Raw genomic sequence first — 18,448 nt, 5'->3', positions numbered from 1 at the left:
AAACATTGAAAAATTAGCTTGGCCTGGTGGCATGTGCCAGTAGTGCCAGCTACTAGGGAGGCCGAGGCAAGAGGATCGTTTTAGCTCGGTAATTTGAGGTTGCAGTGAACTATGATAATGCCAATGCATTCCAACTGGGGCAACAGAGCAAGACAGTCTCAAAAAACAATTAGACAAACACACAAACAAAAAAACACAGTTAGCTTAATAATGACATTATAATTGGATATTTAAATTATATTTTCCAGAATAGCACAATGTGGCTTGCCTCTGACAAACAATTAGAAATGTCAATATTGGTTATAAGGGCTTACTATTAGGAGTTTAGGTTCTGGATAAAAGTTTGCAATTCATGGCAACCCACCAAAGCTGAAAATCACTACAGAAAACAATGCAAGTAAAGTTTCAGAAAAGACAAGGCCAACTCATGGAAGGAAAGAGAAACATCAGAATAGGTTGCTATTTCATTATTTTTGCATTTCTTAAAAGGATCTGCTGAAGCAGGAGTAAATTTCTGATGTAAATTTCTTCTACTAAGCACTGAATTAAAAGAAACAGAAAGAGTTACTAATACAAAAGATAAAAGCCAAAAGAAAGGACAGAGAATGATTCTGAAAGCTAGAAACCAGAAAAGCCTTTTTTCCCCTTCATTTTCAACTCCAACTTATTTGATTTGCCAGCCAAACAGCTGTAGGAGTTATAGGCAACTGCAGGTAAGAGATGCCATGAGAATCCCTGTGGATTACTTATTAGGCTTTCTTCCCTCTGAGTCTGACAGGCTCTACTTAGAGACCAAGGTTACGGAGTCCTTGTTAAAAGATCAGAAAACAAAGACTCTAGCAGTACTTGGTCTGTAGAAATTTAGTCTATGAAGCCAACAGTAGGTAGTTCAATATAAATAAGTCTATCATATGTTGTTAAATTATGTGTTTTACTCTACAGCAAATTTAAGAAAACTACATTCATTTATCAAGGGCTGAAAAAGCTATTGATAAAATTTAGCAGACATTCCTAATAAAAATTCCAACTCAGAGATAAAAGAAAACCACTTAAATAAAATAGAATTTACCCCCAAAATGAACATGTTTCTAAAAGACAAAAAAACTAAAATTATTTAAATTAAAGTCAGATCAGGAATTAAACAGGCTGAGAGATGCGAGTTACCATCATCATTTGCCACTGTTATAATGCTTCTATCATATACAAAAACAAAACCAAGAAAGTTTAGTAGCCTGCATAAACACTGAAAAAGAAGTGAAATTGTTTTTTACTGCTGCTATTATTGTATACCTAAAAAATCTCAAAAGATGACAGTACAAAATTAGGAGGATTCATCAAAACATCAGAAAGTAAGTAGATACAAAATTTTAAGAAATGAAGGTCTTTTCTCTATTTTAGCAATTAGCAAACAAACAAACAAAACATTCCATTTGCCATAGCAAGAACACTAATTCTTAGGAAAAAATATAACAAAAAAGATACAAGATCTATATGAAAGCAATTATGATTTCTGTAACAAACAAGGAAAAAAAAGACCCTAACAAATAGAAAGATATACCATGTTCTTAGATGTGCAGATATTACAACAATGTTGAACTTACACCATCAATTGATATTTAAATTAAATGCAATTCAAATAAGAATCTCTATATCACCTTATGAGGGGAGTGATGGTAGGGTGGTGGGATTAGATAAATGATTTTAAAGTTGTTATGAAAGATTAAATTTGCAAGAATAGTCAAGAAAAGTATGAAATAGAAAACAGGAAGTCTTCCTTTCACAGTTATCAAAAATAATTCAAAGCTTCCTTAATCAAAACAGTATCGAGATAGGAATACACAACCAGATCAATAAACAGAATAATCTAGAAATCAAATCCTATATATATGAGAATTTAAGATATGACAAAGATGGTAGTTCTACTCAGTAGAAAAATGAGAGTAGCACAACCGGTTATCCATCTGGAAGAAAGTAAAATTGGACTGCTATCTTATGCCATGCACAAAAATAAATTCCAGATGGATTAAAAACATAGAAATTAAGACATATGATAAAAATTTTATATGAAAATCTTGGAAACTAAATTTACAAAATCTATAGATAGAAGAGACCTTAACCAAGACACAATTTTCTACATAAAAACTGAAACTGTTTTGTATGGCATGAAACCACATAAAGTGAATAGAAAACTTACAGCTTTTAAAAAAGGTGTTTATAATGCAGATGCAAAGGATTAACATACATAATATATAGAGTGTGCTTAGAAACTGACATCTTAAAAAGATTAGACAAACATACAAAAAGTATGAAGAGAATACAGAAGTACAAATTGCTCAAATTTACTAGTAGTCAGGGAACTGCTAACTAAAGATATGCTGGCATCATTAACATCCACTGACAGTAAAAATTAAATACAGTGATAAGTAATACCACTTATGATATACGTCAGCAGGTACCCTGCCAGTATAACTACATTGCTGGTGAACTGTCATATTCTTTTAGAGAAGCAAACTGAAGTAAATTAAATACAAAAATTAACCAGTTAAAAAAACAAGTTACTCTTTGATCTAGCAATCATGCTCCAAAGTCTCTATTCCACAAAGCTAAAAGATTAAGAACACGCGTAGAGATGTTTAGTAAAACATTATTTAGAAACTAAAAATCAGAAACAAAGTAAAGGCTCACCCATAGAAGAATGGTTGAATAAAAGATTATACTTAAAAACAAGCAAAATAAATATGTACACAGTCATAATGTATGAGTACATTATGTATGAAGAAACTTTTGTTTACATTCAAGGATAAATAGGGTAATGGAAAAGAAACAACTCTGGAGTTAGTCCTGAGTTCAAACTCTGCCTCTACTATTTACTTAACTAGCTTAGTATACTGTTAAACCTCAGTGAGTCAATGTTTCCTCATTTCTAAAATGGAAATAGTAATTGCAATCTCACAAGGATTTTCTAAGGATTAATGAGATAGTGGAGATAAAGTGCTTTGCATAGCATCTGACACATACTAAGTGCTGAAAAAAGGTAGCTATTATTATTGTTGTATTATTTCCCTCCTGGATCCCTACTGAAATGAAAAACTAAAAAGTTTTCACTTTACACAGGAAAACAGGGAGAAGAGTGTTTCTAACTCCATTGCTTATAGAAATAAGAAATACTTTTAAAAGCATACTATGTATCTTTGTGTTAATGAAAGGTCATTTATCCTTGGGTTACAAAAGGTATATGGAAAAATTACTACATGTGCCCCCTTCAAGACAGGCTTGACAACTGAAGATGATGACAAAGACAATCATCAGTTTTGTTTGCCAAGTTAACTTTTTGCAAAGAATCCATGTTTAGAATAAATAATTTCTAGAAATTAGTAATAGATATTTGCATAAATATTAATATTACTGTCTAAATATGAACAAATCCTGCTATATGCAATAATGTTCATGGCAGCTTTCTTCATAAAAGCAAAAAGTGAAAAAAATCAAACATTACAGAAAAATAGATTTAACAGTGTGTAATTTATTCATAAAATGTAATACTCTCAACAATTAAAAAATAAATAAAAACCAAAAAACTAGAGCTACTGATACACTCCCAAAATGGATGAGCAAAATAAGTCAGATACAAACAAGTAACACACCTTAGGACCGTATAATTTGCATTTCAATGGAATTCAAAAACAAGGGCAAAACTAATCTAAGGAGAGAAAAGTCAGAATAGTGAATACTCAGGGGTGTAATAGGAGTGCTTATGACCAGACAGGGACAAGAATAGCTTTTTAGGGTGATAGGTTTGTTCTTGGCAGTGGTCATAGCAGTGTATTTATATATATAATGTCATGGAGCTGTACACTTTAAAGTTGTGTATTCTATCCTATGTAAATTACAGTTTGCTGTAAAAATAAATTTAAAAAATTTAAAAAGTAGGTTCTCCTCCCTCCCACAAATCTTCAGAGTAAGTTAAAAAATGTAAATTACCATTTCCATACAATAACTATTATTTCTAGGAAGAAAGAAAAGAAAAATACCAATTTACATTGGATATCACTGTAGTTTTTTAAAAAGCATTTGCAAATATGATGGTTAAATAATGTGTATTTTCTGATCATCTACCAGAAATTTCAACTTATATCCATTTAAAAACATTTTAAGATTCTAGCCATATATATGATAATAAGAGTTTAATATGAAATACAAAGTACATATCACCAATGTATTTTGTTAATAGATAAGTCTTTTATACATCATATAATCACCAGGTTCTTTTTCTAGAAACAGATGTAACCATTTTCATGGAACCAGGAAAACAGAATCCAATCAATCACAGACATTTCATCTCTTTAAATTATTTGTATGAATAACCTTACCAAAAATATTTAGTTTAAAGCAATAAACTCTTAAGAAATCTTTTTTTTTGAGACAGAGTCTCGCTATGTTGCCCCAGGTAGCGCAGTGGTGTCATCATAGCTCACTGCAACATCTAACTCCTGGGTTGAAGCAGTTCTCCGGCCTCAGCCTCCCTAACAGTTGGGATCACAAAGTGTACACCACCATGCCTGGCTAATTTTTTCTTTTTCCTTTTTCTCAATTTCAGAATATTATGGGACTACAAATGTTTTGGTTACATGGATTGCTTTTGTACTGCCTGAGACACAGTTATAAGCATACCCATCACCCAGATAGTGTACACTGTACTTGTTAGGTATGATTTCACCCATTCCCTCCTGCTTCCTCCCATCTGCTTGATTTCTATTGCAACAGGCATTCAATAAACACTGGTTAAACAATTATATCAATATAATGGAAGGAATCAGAATATTACTTCTTGAAATACAAAACATTTGTCTGAAAATAATATGAGAAAGAACACTAATATTCTCAAGACATAAAAGTTGTTCTCTGGTGAAGAAAGGCCCCATCTCACATTTAAATGCTATGCTATTTTATGTTGTTGTTTTTGTTCTTTAACAACTTTATAGAGATATTATTCATATTTTACAGGATTTTAACATTTTTTAAGAAAAAATTTCACCTTCTGTCACACTGAAAATTCTCATGCTATTGAGGATTCTGAGCAATCCATTCATTAACTCAGGTTTAGGATTTGCATATCATTGGAGAAACTGCTTCCTAAAAATAAACACTTCAAGAATTTGAGAAAACTAAAAATAAAACCAATAATACGGACATAATGACACACGACATTGCCTAACTATACGGAATATTATTTTATTTATTTATTTATTTTGAGACAGAGTCTCACTCTGTTGCCCAGGCTAGAGTGCTGTGGTGTCAGCCTAGCTCACAGCAACCTCAAACTCCTGGGCTCAAGCGACCCTCCTGCTTCAGCCTCCAGACTAAGACTACAGGCATGCACCACCATACCTGGCTAATTTTTTCTATTTATATATATATATATATTTTTGGTTGTCCAGCTAATTTCTGTCTATTTTTAGTAGAGACAGGGTCTCGCTCTTGCTCAAGCTGGTCTTAAATTCCTGAGCTCAAATGATCCACCTGCCTCAGCCTCCTAGAGTGATAGGATTACAGGCATGAGCCACCACGCCTGGCCAAGAAATATTATTTTAAATCTTTGTATGTTTGTACAAGAAATAATTTTTCTTGCTTTGCTTGCAAAACCTTGAGGCATGCATGAACTTAAGGAAATATTGTAAAAAAAACTATAGAATTATTTTCTTACAATTGCAGAAACTAGAACTAGGCCTTCCCTACCAAGAGCATATTTTTGTGAAGTGTTAGATTAAAATAAACAAAATTTTTACACATTACATAGGACAACTGATCTGACTAAAAATATAATTGACAATGTAAATCAAAAAATATCTGGATACACAACGGGCTAGAAGACATCCTTTGCTTCTGAGGTGAAGTTGATCAAGGAAGAAAATCTATGCTTTCTCCTCTGTGCAACAGAAAAAACACCTTTGAGCTAGAAGTATAACACTTCTTAATTATAAAAAATTCTTGGAAGTCAAATAATCAGTGATCTTTACATTGCAAATCTCTAAAAGGATTAATGCTGAAACTGAATTATCATCCCCTTACCTTTGTGATGAGAATGCGGTATTTTTCTACCAAGTGGTCATTGTTGTGACAGCCTGCTAGCAGTTGCCAGACTTCTCCTCGAAGAGCTTCAGGGACACCGCTTCTTACTAAAGATGACAACTGCTTTGGTCTCACACTCAAGTTGAGATGCCTGAAAATAAAACCATAACCTATAAGTTCATAAAAGGCAGATTCTCTAAATAAGTGCTACTTTTATAAAAACTAAAGTGAATGATTTACAAAGAGTTGATAAGGTAATATACTAAGGAAGAAAAAAAAAATAAAAGTCCTGTTGAATTAGATATGGTCAAGATAACTATACAAGATTGGGTAGAAGAAAATAAAAATCTACAAAAAAAATTCTTCCTAAGTATCTTTATTACTCTACTTTTTCTTTTTAAACAAAAAGCAAAGCTAGAAATCACAGATAATGCTTTATGGTTGTGGATTATGTAAAAGGGACTAGAGCAAAATTCCAATCAGTGGATACACAGTAAAAGAAACTTGGCCCTACATCAAAATTGACATGTGAATCTTATATCTATATATTCTAAGTTAAAATGAAATATTCCAAGAATGTTTTAAGCAGTTTTTATAATACTTTCTTTCATGTAACTTTTCTGAATATCTGTGGTGGCTAAGAACATTTCTACTGTACTATTGTAACATTAAAACTAGTTACTCAAGTCTTCGGGCTTTATCTCATCTATAAAATGGGGAAAACTTGTCTTGAAATGCTGGCATAAATTTACAAAGTGTTTTTTTTTTTTTGGTTTTTTTTTTTTGAGACAGAGTCTCATTTTGTTGCCCAGGCTAGAGTGAGTGCCGTGGCATCAGCCTAGTTCACAGCAACCTCAAACTCCTGGGCTCAAGCAATCCTCCTGCCTCAGCCTCTCGAGTAGCTGGGACTATAGGCATGCGCCACCATGCCCGGCTAATTTTTCTATATATTTTTAGTTGGTCAATTAATTTCTTTCTATTTTTAGTAGAGACGGGGTCTTGCTCAGGCTGGTTTCGAACTCCTGACCTTGAGCAATCCGCCCGCCTTGGCCTCCCAGAGTGCTAGGATTACAGGCGTGAGCCACCACACCCGGCCTACAAAGTGATTTGCATATGATATCTTATTTGATCCTCACAACCATCATCTAAGGTAGATGGTAGTATCTCCAGTTTTACAGGTGAAGAAAAAAGTTCAGGGAGGTTGATTAAATGACTGAGGTAGTCCTCAACCTCTCAACACCAATAATGTTGCTGGTTTATGATTTAAGAGCCACCATCACTGAGTGAATAATGCAGGATCCTGACATAAAACAGCTCTTATGACTATCAGATTTAAGCAGAAGCTACTAATGCAAAATAAGCACTACCAAAGTATAAAAAGGTCTGAGATTTTTCTCAAAAAGTTTGCAGAATTCTCTGAGAATTTTGCACAGTACATTTAAAAATTATTAATTCTGTGACACTGGTACCCTAATGCAAGAGCTATAGACAATTCAATACAGTTTTGTCCTTGCTTAGAAAAAACCAATTATATAAAAGTTGGATTATTAAGTGCAGGAAAAAAAAATCATTGTCACTTAATTCTTAAGTCTTGGTACACTATGGCTTGTGGGGCTAAACTGGGTCTACCACCTGGTTTTGTAAATAAACTTTTATTAAAACATAGCCATGCTTATTTGTTAAGGACTGTCTATGATTTTGTACTACAATAGTAGGGATGAGTAATTGCAATAGCCTGTTACCCTACAAAGCCCAAAGTATTTATTATTTGACCTTTTACAGAAAAACTTTTGCTAACCATAGGTTAATTTACATTGGCAAAATTACTTTCAGAATGATTTTATGTCACTGATAATATTAACTTTATCAATCCAACTCAGCATCTTATATTATACTGACATTTAGTTCTGTTATCCACTAAGAATCACATGAAAATGAACTTGGAGAATTAGAGCTCAAAGATACTATTATTAATACTGCCACTAAAATCTAATGTAGGATTAAATAAACCAGCTTTGGGATCAGACTTGACTGTGTTAAAAATTCTAGCTCTGACATTTACTGACTAGAATTAACCTATGAGCCAGTTTCCTCATATGTAAAAATGGGTACTACTAGCTCATAAGCTTGTTACAGTTAAAATAGAGCACATAATTTAGCACGGTGTCTAGCATATGGTAAATTCTTTAGTTCTTAACTACGATTACTACTACAACCACGACATCCATTATGTTTAATCTATGATTATCCTGAATAGTAATTTTATAGACTTCTGTTTTCTAAATGAAGAAACAGATTCAGAAGATTTAAAGGACTTGCCTAAGACCACATACAGCTTGAAAGTACAGAGAAGACGACATGAAGTCAGGTCTACCAGGCTTTAAAATTCCAAGATATTATAATGCTTCCAATCCATAGAACACACATAGTGGGAAAAAATGATGATGAATGATTTGAAGAGAGCTATCATATTATATATCTGAAGATATGACTAAAACAAGCAAAAACAGTTTGAACACCCTGAAGACACTAGAGACAGATGGAAACTCAGTTAATATATTTGAGGGAATGGGAGAACAAATGTTAATTAAATGAATAACAACATGAATAAGAAAGCTTGCCAGCAAAACAAATTCTAAGCCATTGTATAAAATGCTGGTGGGTTGATCTAATAAAATATAATTCAGAGTTTAACTGCTGTATATAAATGATTTGAAACATACTATTTTGTAACCATGTTAAGACTCAATTACATTTCTGTTTTAGAGCAAAAACCTTTTCATACAGATGAAATTCCTGCCAGCAGCAGCCCAAACACCCCAAATTCACTCAACTGAAAATATAATTGTGACAAGAGCACCAGTAGTTTTGTCTCCTGATTGTAAAGAATTATCAAAAATACAAGAGAACTATTACCCTGGGGACTTTGCAGAGTTCAATTAAAAACACTTGTATAAAGACAAAACCATGGTTTGGTTTGCTTTTTTCTCTTGTACACATTTGACATTTCCCAATGTAGAGTGTGTTTTGCCAAAAGTGTAAAGCATTGTGAGAGGGCTACAAACAGATAAAGCCCATTTGTAGTCCTATCCCTTAAGGGCATGAAATAATTTTTTAAAATGCTGAGACACACTTTTACTAAGAATACAGTGAAAAACTTCAACAATTAAAACTTCTCAGAAAAATCAAACCCCAAAGTAACAGGCCCACAGGGAGTTTATATGATAATCCCAAAAACCAGAATGCCAGAAATAGAGAAGTCCTTGGATCACTTTCAAGCTCAGCTTTTTCCAGTATATACTAGCGTCATATCCAGGCAGAAAAGAAAAAGTACATAAATGTCTCACAAACCTGACTTACCAGAGTATCTCTGGTTATGCTAATAAATATCTAATATAATCTATTAACATAACCTACAGAATAGTGTTTCCTAACACTGCTGTCAAGCTATTCTTGAACTTATGAGAAATTCCTGAATTTTATTTTGTAGTACAAAATGTAATTGATAGAGCAGGCAATATACACCATGTTTATGATACTTTTGCTCTGTCATTATAGGTGCTTACCACAGATAAGAGAAAATCCTACCTGGGGTCTCTAAGCACTGTGTAAACATCCTTTAAATATCTCTGATTATTGTGTGTTGTCTTATCTCAACCAGTCAGTGGTTCCTAAACTCATCAATATAAAGGACTTTTCCCTTGTTTATTTTGCTCATGAATTCCATGTTTGGGTTAATATTTTCTCTAGCAATGAGAATTTATTAGGTTTCTGATATTCTAAAAATTGATCTCAAACCTCCACTACTACCCTGATAAATCTCTAAAAACAGAGATTATAGAATGCGAATCTCACACTTAGGCTTCTATTACTGGTTCCAAAATTGAATATTTTATTAATAGTTAGGTAAGATTCTCTACCCATAAAATAAGATTTGTAGATGAAAAGGAGGACTATTCTATCATAACTTACCATTTTGACAGCAGTTCTCCCCATGTTTCAAGAATTTTTTCTGCACATTCTTTGGATACATCACCAAATCCACTCAAGAGAGGTTCATCATTATCTTTAATAAACAAAACACACAAAAAGGATAACAGAGGTATGGCTATGCTAGCCAGAAGAATGACACTGGAATATAAGAGTCAAATTTAAAAGACTTCATTGGGAACATAAAGTTAGAATTTCTCTTAGTATTTATGTATAAATACAAAGAAAAATATTTCTAGGTGGAATGTTGTTGTAACCTCTTTAATTCTCTTTTGCTTTCCATATAAGTCCAAGTATGTCAATCATAGAAAAAAGCCATTTAATTATAAATTTACAGGACTTAAAATATGGTACCTTCTCTCTCCTTGTCCAAAGCAAACAGCTTTATGCCTAAAATGTATAGCAGTCTTATTTATAAAAGTTAAAAAAATTTCAAACCAGCTAAGTGTCCAACAGGAATAGAGAAGGGTTGAATAAATTATGATATATATGTATGCAATTAATTCCATGGTGACATTTATGTTTACATGATAATGTAGCAAAATACTGCATAAAATAAAAATATGAAGAGCTTAATCTACACCATGATCTACCTTATGTTAAAAAATAGACAGACTAGAATAAACCATACCAAACATTAACAATTATTGCCTGAGTGATGGAGTTATGACTAATGTTTTCTTCTTTTTATGACTCTAATATTTCTACAATGGCATATATTAATTTATAAGAGAAAGCACAAAAATAATTTAAAGAGGATCAAACCAAATTTCAAATTTAATTTACATAATAAGAAAAGTAAATTCAAGTTAGAATTTAGGGATTATAAGATATGAAGACAGAGAAAAAAGTGGCCCTGATATAGGCATGAGAGGAAATGAAAAGCATAATGAAAGTGAGGAAAAGATATGGACTACGATCTCTCTACTAAATCCTCTTCTGTTGGACACTTGGGGAATTTTTAACTTTTTGCTACAAATAATATCAGGATGAATACATTTCATTGCTTTAAAGTAGACTTCCTGATTTTAAAAAAAAAGCATACTTTTAAGGATATTGATGTTTTCTGACAAATTGCCTTCCAAAATGGTTCTATCAATTTACATTGCCTCTAATTAGGTACAGATCAGGACTTGTTTCCATGTGCCCTCACCAATGCTGTTTCTAGGTTTTGTTTGTTTTTGATTTTGGGGCTTAATGTGCCTAAACAAAGTTTGGATCTCTACACCTCTGATGACTGCATGATGAATATGCATTCCTGCTAGTAATTATCTGGGAGCACTGATTTTTAAAGACTCAGAAATCCATGATACTTATTATTAAACCTCTTTACATTATAATGCCTTGGATGTTATCATCAGTTTTGATAGTGAGACAGGAAAGAAGAGAGATTACATGTGAGAAATCTTCTGTCAATCAGTGAATAAAACAGAAGAGAAAAAGACTTAAGGGCACTAAGGTAAATTTCCCCAACTTCACTACCTTGCCAGACTGTCCCTACTTTCTAATCTCTCAAGTAATTTTCTACTCATTAAAATATCAACATATCAAATACAACTCTTTGGGGAAAGGTGGCTGTGAAAAATGTACTAAAATTTACAAGGGATGACAATTCCTTCAAAAAGATTAAGACAACCTATTTTTAGAAGATTCTCCTCCACTGTTTTGAATGCTTTCACAAATTTGCACGGTAACAGTATAAAATCTTGTTAAGAACCCCATCTCCCTAAAATAGGGGTAGGGAGTGGGCAGACAGTCTCAGTTGCAGAATGTTGTTTCTGAACACATCTTTATAATTGCTGGCTTCCTGCCACATATCCCACGGGTAATAAGCCTATCTAGAAGACTGTAGCCCTTTCTTTCCAGGGAGCAAACAGATCATAGTAAGATAGGTTTCCCTGGTTTGTAAACTGGGTTAGAAAGAATTAAATGATGGCATGGCTACACAATTTTCTTTAGTCTCAGTTATCCTGTCATTAGCTCTTGACTATGGAAATGGATCCCAAGAGGTTACTCATCCCACCAATATTTACTGAATACCTACTACATACCAGATATTGTGGTATATACTAGGGAAACAACATGGTGCAAGAATAGACACATTCTCTTCCTTCACAGACCTTATGTTCCAATGTTCCTGGATTTTCCCATGGACTACCCATTGCCATTAGTCCCTCGTTATATCTCCCTAGTTAGCAACTATTGGTAGAGGTCTTCTTAACCCCCTTAAAAATGAAAAAAAAAAAAAAAAAAATCTATGCCTGTTGTAAATCAGAACTAGGTATCAGTCCTGATGGACTTTTTTTAGTTGGGCTCAGATTTCTTCATTATCAGTAGACCCTCCTCAAAATCTATGGTATAAAGATCTGAGCATTCTTTGGTTTCATAAGTGTATCTTTCTCAATGTTTAGTTCTTTTGTTTTTATTGCTGAGTTTAACGGATGAGAGTTATGTAAACTTTTACCTACTTTGCCATCTTAACCAATGTTGACCCAGAAGAGAAACTGTAAATCTCAAGAACCTTTCTTTAGATGGAGACTACAGCAAATACCTGTGAACAGTGGAAACAATTCCATCTTTCCCAAATTGGCTCTGTAGGGGGACTCTAAATTGCATTTCTGATGTTAAACACAATACGACACACTTTCTCTGTACTTCAAAATGCTTTATGTTAACTAAATGCAAGAGATGACGATAGACTACAGCTAACAATATGGATTCATAGACTGGATTCAAATCCTGATGCTGCCAATTTCCTGCTGTGTTACCTTGGGCAAATTCACTTTTCTGATATTACATTTTTCATGTGCAAAATGAATAATAAATCCTATTTTTCAGGATTACTGTATTATATAAACAAAGCACCTGCCTGCTATATATTAAGCATGTAGTATTGGTGGCCATTAATATTACTAATAAATGAGCCTAAGTTGATTAATCACAAGGACAATGGAACTGGAGAGTGTTACTCTAAACTTGAAAAAAGTACATGTAATCATGGATATGTTTGTCTTTTAACCAAATCAATTGTTCCTGCTACCCCCATGCCTTTGTTAAGGTAATTTCTTAGCCAGAGATGCCTACAAACTGCACATTTACACCTACTGAATTCTCCCAGCTCACAAATTACTCTTCATGATGCCAAACCACATTCCCCACAAGGAACTGGATTCTTATTTCCAGAACACTTCTTGTGAACCTCATACAGATATGTCCCTCACATGACCTTGTATCATAATCAGCTTTCTTCATTAAAAACAAAGCCCTAGTACTAAGCTATAAATTAGAAAATGACTCAAATGTTCACTTTCCCTGTGCCCTTTCTCTCATTCCTCACTTCTGTATAGTACACCTTTAAATAGAGACTGACAGATTAATTCAGTAGACAGCCATAACAAAAAGTAAAAAATGAACTGGTTGATTCTTTGAGACAGGGTTTTGCTCTGTTACCCAGGTTGGAGCGCAGTGGTGCAACTATACCTCATTGCAGCCTAACTCCTGGGCTCAAGTGGTCATCCTGCCTCAGCCTCCCAAGTAGCTAGGACTACAGGTGCACACCACGTCTGGCTAATTAAAAAAAATTCTTTTAGGCTGATGCAGTTGTTCACACCTGTAATCCCAGCACTTTGGGAGGCCCAGGCAGGAGGATCACTTGAGGCCAGGAGTTCAAGACCAGCCTGGACAACATAGCCAGACCTTGTCTCTAGTAAAAATAGAAAAATTAATGGGGAGTGGTGATGTGAGCCTGTAGTCACAACTACTCTGGAGGTGGAGGCAGGAGGATCACTTCAGTCCAGGAGTTTGAGGCTGCAGTGAGCTATGATGATGCCATTGTAGTCTAGCCTGGGTGACAGAGTGAGACAATCAAAGAAAAAAAATATATATATGTATTTTTTTGTGATGAGACCCCACTATGTTATGTTGCCCAGGCTGGTCTCAAATTGGCCCCAAGCAAACCTCCCACCTCAGCCTCACAAGTTGCTGGGAGTAGCTGAGATTATAGACATAAGCCACCACTATACCTGGCTCTAATTCTTGTGTTTCAGTGTGAAAACACCATAATATATAAATACGTATATTTACTTATACAAAATGATTAATGATAATTATACAAAATGAATAAATAAAAATATTATATATTTATTTATATATTTGGTGAAAGGATCATGTGTGGAAGCCATATTTTGGTAAGTGAAATTGTCCCTGTTAAATGAATTAGTTGAGATGGGAATGTTTCTTTAGGTGGAAGCTGTGTCAAATTTGCTCTTAAAAATGTGCTAATCCACCAAGCTAGCGCTCATTTTTTAAAAAGCACTAATTTTAAAACTTTTTCCAATTTGATTGTAAGTATCTTAAAGAAGGCTCAATGTTAATCATTTTTTTAATCTCCCACAACTCCTTGCATGTAGTCAACTCTCATAAGGGGAATTCACTAAATTCCAAATGTCATATCACGTTATCAATCCATTGATAAAATTTTAATAGTCTGCATGGTCCTCCACCCCTAATATAAATTAAGCTCTCCCTACAGTTTACCTTCCTCTTCATCATCCTCTGGAGGAGAAGGTATCATTGAACTCTGAGATCCAGACTGTGGCAGGCGAACTGAAGGACTGGCTGTAGTTTTCCTCCTTTCTCTTTCTGATTCACTTTCCAAGCACACAACTTCATATAAAGTGTCAGTATTATTCTTTCTCTCCTTTTGCTTTATCTTAAGGGTGAAAAAACATTATTTATTAATGCAGTCAAATTATTTGTTTTTCATTAAGCACCACTTTTGATTTCATAGAGGACATGAGAATAAATGGTGTTTCCTTGAATATCTACACTGAATGTACCTTTTCTAAATAAAAAAGCATATGTTTAAATTTAAAAACCCCTTAGGAAAATAGGGCATTTACTGAGCAAGACTCCAGTTCTGGAATTTTATTGGTCTTCAAACTGTATCATCAAATACCTAACTACCAACATATAGTCAGTGAACTAAAATGCTAACTGGTCTTTATTTTCCAAGTTATCTTAATGTGTCCTTCAAGGTTTCCTATAAAAAAACTATACATGAAAAAGTACTTTAAAATATTCTAAAACATAAACTTTAGGACTAAGAAAATCTTACTTATACCGTTGCAATGTTTTTCCCCTACTCCTTTTGCTTAACTAAACAGTGTAGGGAACTTTTTTCCCAGCTGAAAGCTACAACTTGCAGGGTGGTGAATAGCAGAGGAAACAACAATAAAAACCTCCCAAATTTTGATAATACCAATGGATTTTGAGGCAAGCACATAACAGTCTAAACTGATCTAAATTAAAAATTAAAAACTTGACCAGTAAAATAAATATTGTTGAGGACATTAACATTCCATATTATGATCAAAGAAAGGAGGGAAAAAGTACACAAAGAAGAAAAAAGAAGAACTGTAGGAAAAGGTACAGAGAAAACTAAAAAGGTGGCTGTATCAAAAAGAAAGACACACACATTAAAGGAAAAACACAGAAAGGGTGGTGGAGAATAAGAGGCTCATTAGCTATAGAAGTAATAGTAGATTTTATCACTGCAATGTTCACATGGGTTCTTAAAAAAATTACCCCAATTCTGGAAGTAAGGCCAAGATAGTGGCAACATATCCTTTTAATATCATCCTGAAGCACTGTTTAACACAGGAGTTAGTAAACCTTTCTGTAAAGGGCCAAACAGTAAATACCTTAGGCTATATGGGCCAGGAGTCTCAGTTATAAGTACTCAACTCTGCTATTATGGTACAAAAGCAGCCACATACAATAAGTAAATAAGTGAGTTTGGCTGTGTTCCAATAAAACTTTATTTACACAAAAAGCATCAGGCCAGATTTGACCCACAGGCTGTAGTTTGCTGACTTTGGTTTAACAAGTTCACCCAAAGATTACTTAATTTTCTAGATGAATATGCCATTTTGACTTAGTTACTTACTATTACTTAAGGACTCAGACTCTGTGAAGTTACATGTTAACCTGTAGATTTGTGTCTGGGAAATATGCAAATGATTTCTGTCCAAGATAAAGACAATCCAAAGGTTATCTATAGGACATTAACCAGTTTTGTTTCTAACCTAGCAATCTAACATTTTTTTTTAAAGGAAGGACCATATAAACCCAAGTTTTTAGAACCAGTTTTACCATGTTTCTAGTTCCCTCATTAATTAATGAATTAGAATATTTGACAAATGTCATTCTAAATTTGTAATAGTTATGATTTTAACTCTTAAAAATTATACTTTGACAGGGAGCCAGGATCTAAATGTTTGCTTTGTTATAAAATGCTCTTTGAAATATCAGGAATTGCTATCCTAAAACAGTTCAATGATCAACAATAGCTCTTTATCTTTAAAAAAACATCCTCAGAGACTTTATCGACATAGTAACCAACATAGTTGACTTAGAAACTCTTCTGTGAATCCAAGTGACCACAGCAGTACCACCTTTTGAAGTCAGATAATTGTAGTGTCAAGAATTGGACCAAGGATGTAAGTCAAGAATTCTAGCTATGAAAAACGTTAACTGTTGAAGCTGGGTACATGGGGATTGATTATACTATTTTGTGTGTGTGTGTATGTGAAGACAGGGTCTCACTCTGGCACCCAGGCTGGAATGCAGAGGCACGATCACAGCACACCACAGTCCTGTACTCCTGGGTTTAAGTGATCCTTCTGTCCTCAGCCTCCCAAGTCGTTGGGACTATATAGACAGACGTAATTTTAATTTTTTGTACAGATGGGGTCTCACTACGTTGTGCAGGATAGTCATGAACTCCTTGCCTCAAATAATCCTCTAGCCTCAGAGTCCCAAAGTGCTGGGGTATAGGCATAAGCCATCATGCTGGCCTATTTTTAAATTTCTATGTTTGAATTTTCTATAGTAAAAAGCTTTTTGAATTATATGTTACACATAAAACTTTTATATATTATGAACATATTATATGGGTTATAATTATATAAGATATACGTATATCTTAATAATATATACTAGTCATTTGCTACTCCAAATAATGTTGCACTATAGAACCTTGTGTATGTATTATTTTGATTTTATGAAAGTGCATCGTACAGTCCTATTGGTAGAATCACTGGCACATAAGGTGAATACATACAAATTTCGTTATATTTATCAAATTTCCCTCATAGAGATTAGTGGGGTATGATTAGGAATGGATATGGAATGATGAATCTATATTATATATAGATTATATATAATAAAAAGGACTCTGAAAGACAAAAAAACTAAGGGGACATGAATAAATGGAAAGGTAATCCTACTTTCCTGGATGTCTCAACATCATAAAGATGTCAATTTTCCCCAATAAAAATACTTGTATTTTTTTCCAGAGCTAAAGTGAAAATAAAGTTTATGTAAAAAAATACACAAATAAGAATATCCAGGAAAATCCATAAAAACGAGTATTTGGGGAGGGAAGGTAGCCATACCAGATATTAAAAACATATTACAATGTCTACATAATTCAAACTGTGTGATACTAATGCAAGAACAATGGAACAGAATATAAATACCAGAAAGAGGTCCAAAAATACATGAAAATTTGATACATGGTAAAGGTAGCACCTCAAATCACTGGGTGGAAAATTTAAAATTTTTAATGACTATTTGGATAAGTGGATGGCCATTTGAAAAGAGATTAAATTAGATTAAATTATATCCATACTTTACATAACATACCAGTATAAAATACTAAGGAATCAGAGATCTAATAGTAGTAAAATGAAACCATGTAAGTAACAGAAGAGAATGTGTAAATTCCTTTGTAACTTGGAACTGAGCAAAGCCTTTCCAACTATAGTCCCAAATCCAGAAGCTTTTAAAGGAAAAAAATTGATAAATTTAAGTGCATAAAAAGAAACTGCATGAAAAACCCAAAAACAATTGCCATAATTTAAGTCAAAAGACAAGTGACAAATTCGGAGAAATACTTATAAATCATATCTCAAAGGGTTAATCTCCCAAATATATAAAGATCTAAAAATTAAGAGGAAAAACCCAAAACCAAAAAGAAAAATGAGCAAAACATATGAATAGGAACTTCACAAAAAGGGAAATTCACCCTTAAACATAAAAAAGTCTGACTTTATTCATATGAGGATAAATAAAGTCACTGCCTCACCTATCAGATCCTTAAGTTTGACAACAGTATCTTTTTCTTTAAATCCAGTATCTTGCTATGTTGCTTAGGCTGGCCTCAAACTCATGGGCTCAAGAGATCCTCCCCACCAACCTCCCAAGTAGCTGGAATTACAAAGGCGTATCACACTTTTGATAAACCTGTGGAGGAATAAGTACTCTCACACCCTGCTAATCTCTATGGTTACAACCTCTATTGTATATACCTCTATATTTACCAAAT

At 33.6% G+C, this 18,448-nt stretch overlaps 1 protein-coding gene across 5 annotated transcripts in view; it reads right to left on the bottom strand.

The window, feature by feature from the left end:
* The window catches only part of RABGAP1 (RAB GTPase activating protein 1), a 155,861-nt gene that overhangs the window by 71,098 nt on the left and 66,315 nt on the right, over window positions 1-18,448 (bottom strand). For all 5 annotated transcript variants that reach the window (XM_076009019.1, XM_012771822.3, XM_012771823.2 and 2 more), the window contains 3 exons: window positions 14,596-14,770; window positions 10,042-10,135; window positions 6,070-6,220 (listed from right to left, as the gene is read on the bottom strand). In XM_076009019.1, the coding sequence (XP_075865134.1) occupies window positions 6,070-6,220; window positions 10,042-10,135; window positions 14,596-14,770 (420 nt within the window). The remainder of the gene's footprint in view (window positions 1-6,069; window positions 6,221-10,041; window positions 10,136-14,595; window positions 14,771-18,448) is intronic.

The sequence above is a fragment of the Microcebus murinus genome, chromosome 12 (genome assembly GCF_040939455.1).
Source record: "Microcebus murinus isolate Inina chromosome 12, M.murinus_Inina_mat1.0, whole genome shotgun sequence".
In the NCBI taxonomy this organism is placed as follows: Eukaryota; Metazoa; Chordata; class Mammalia; order Primates; family Cheirogaleidae; genus Microcebus; species Microcebus murinus.
The sequence above is the reverse complement of the archived record's forward strand: the minus strand, read 5'-3'. Positions and strand labels throughout refer to the sequence as shown.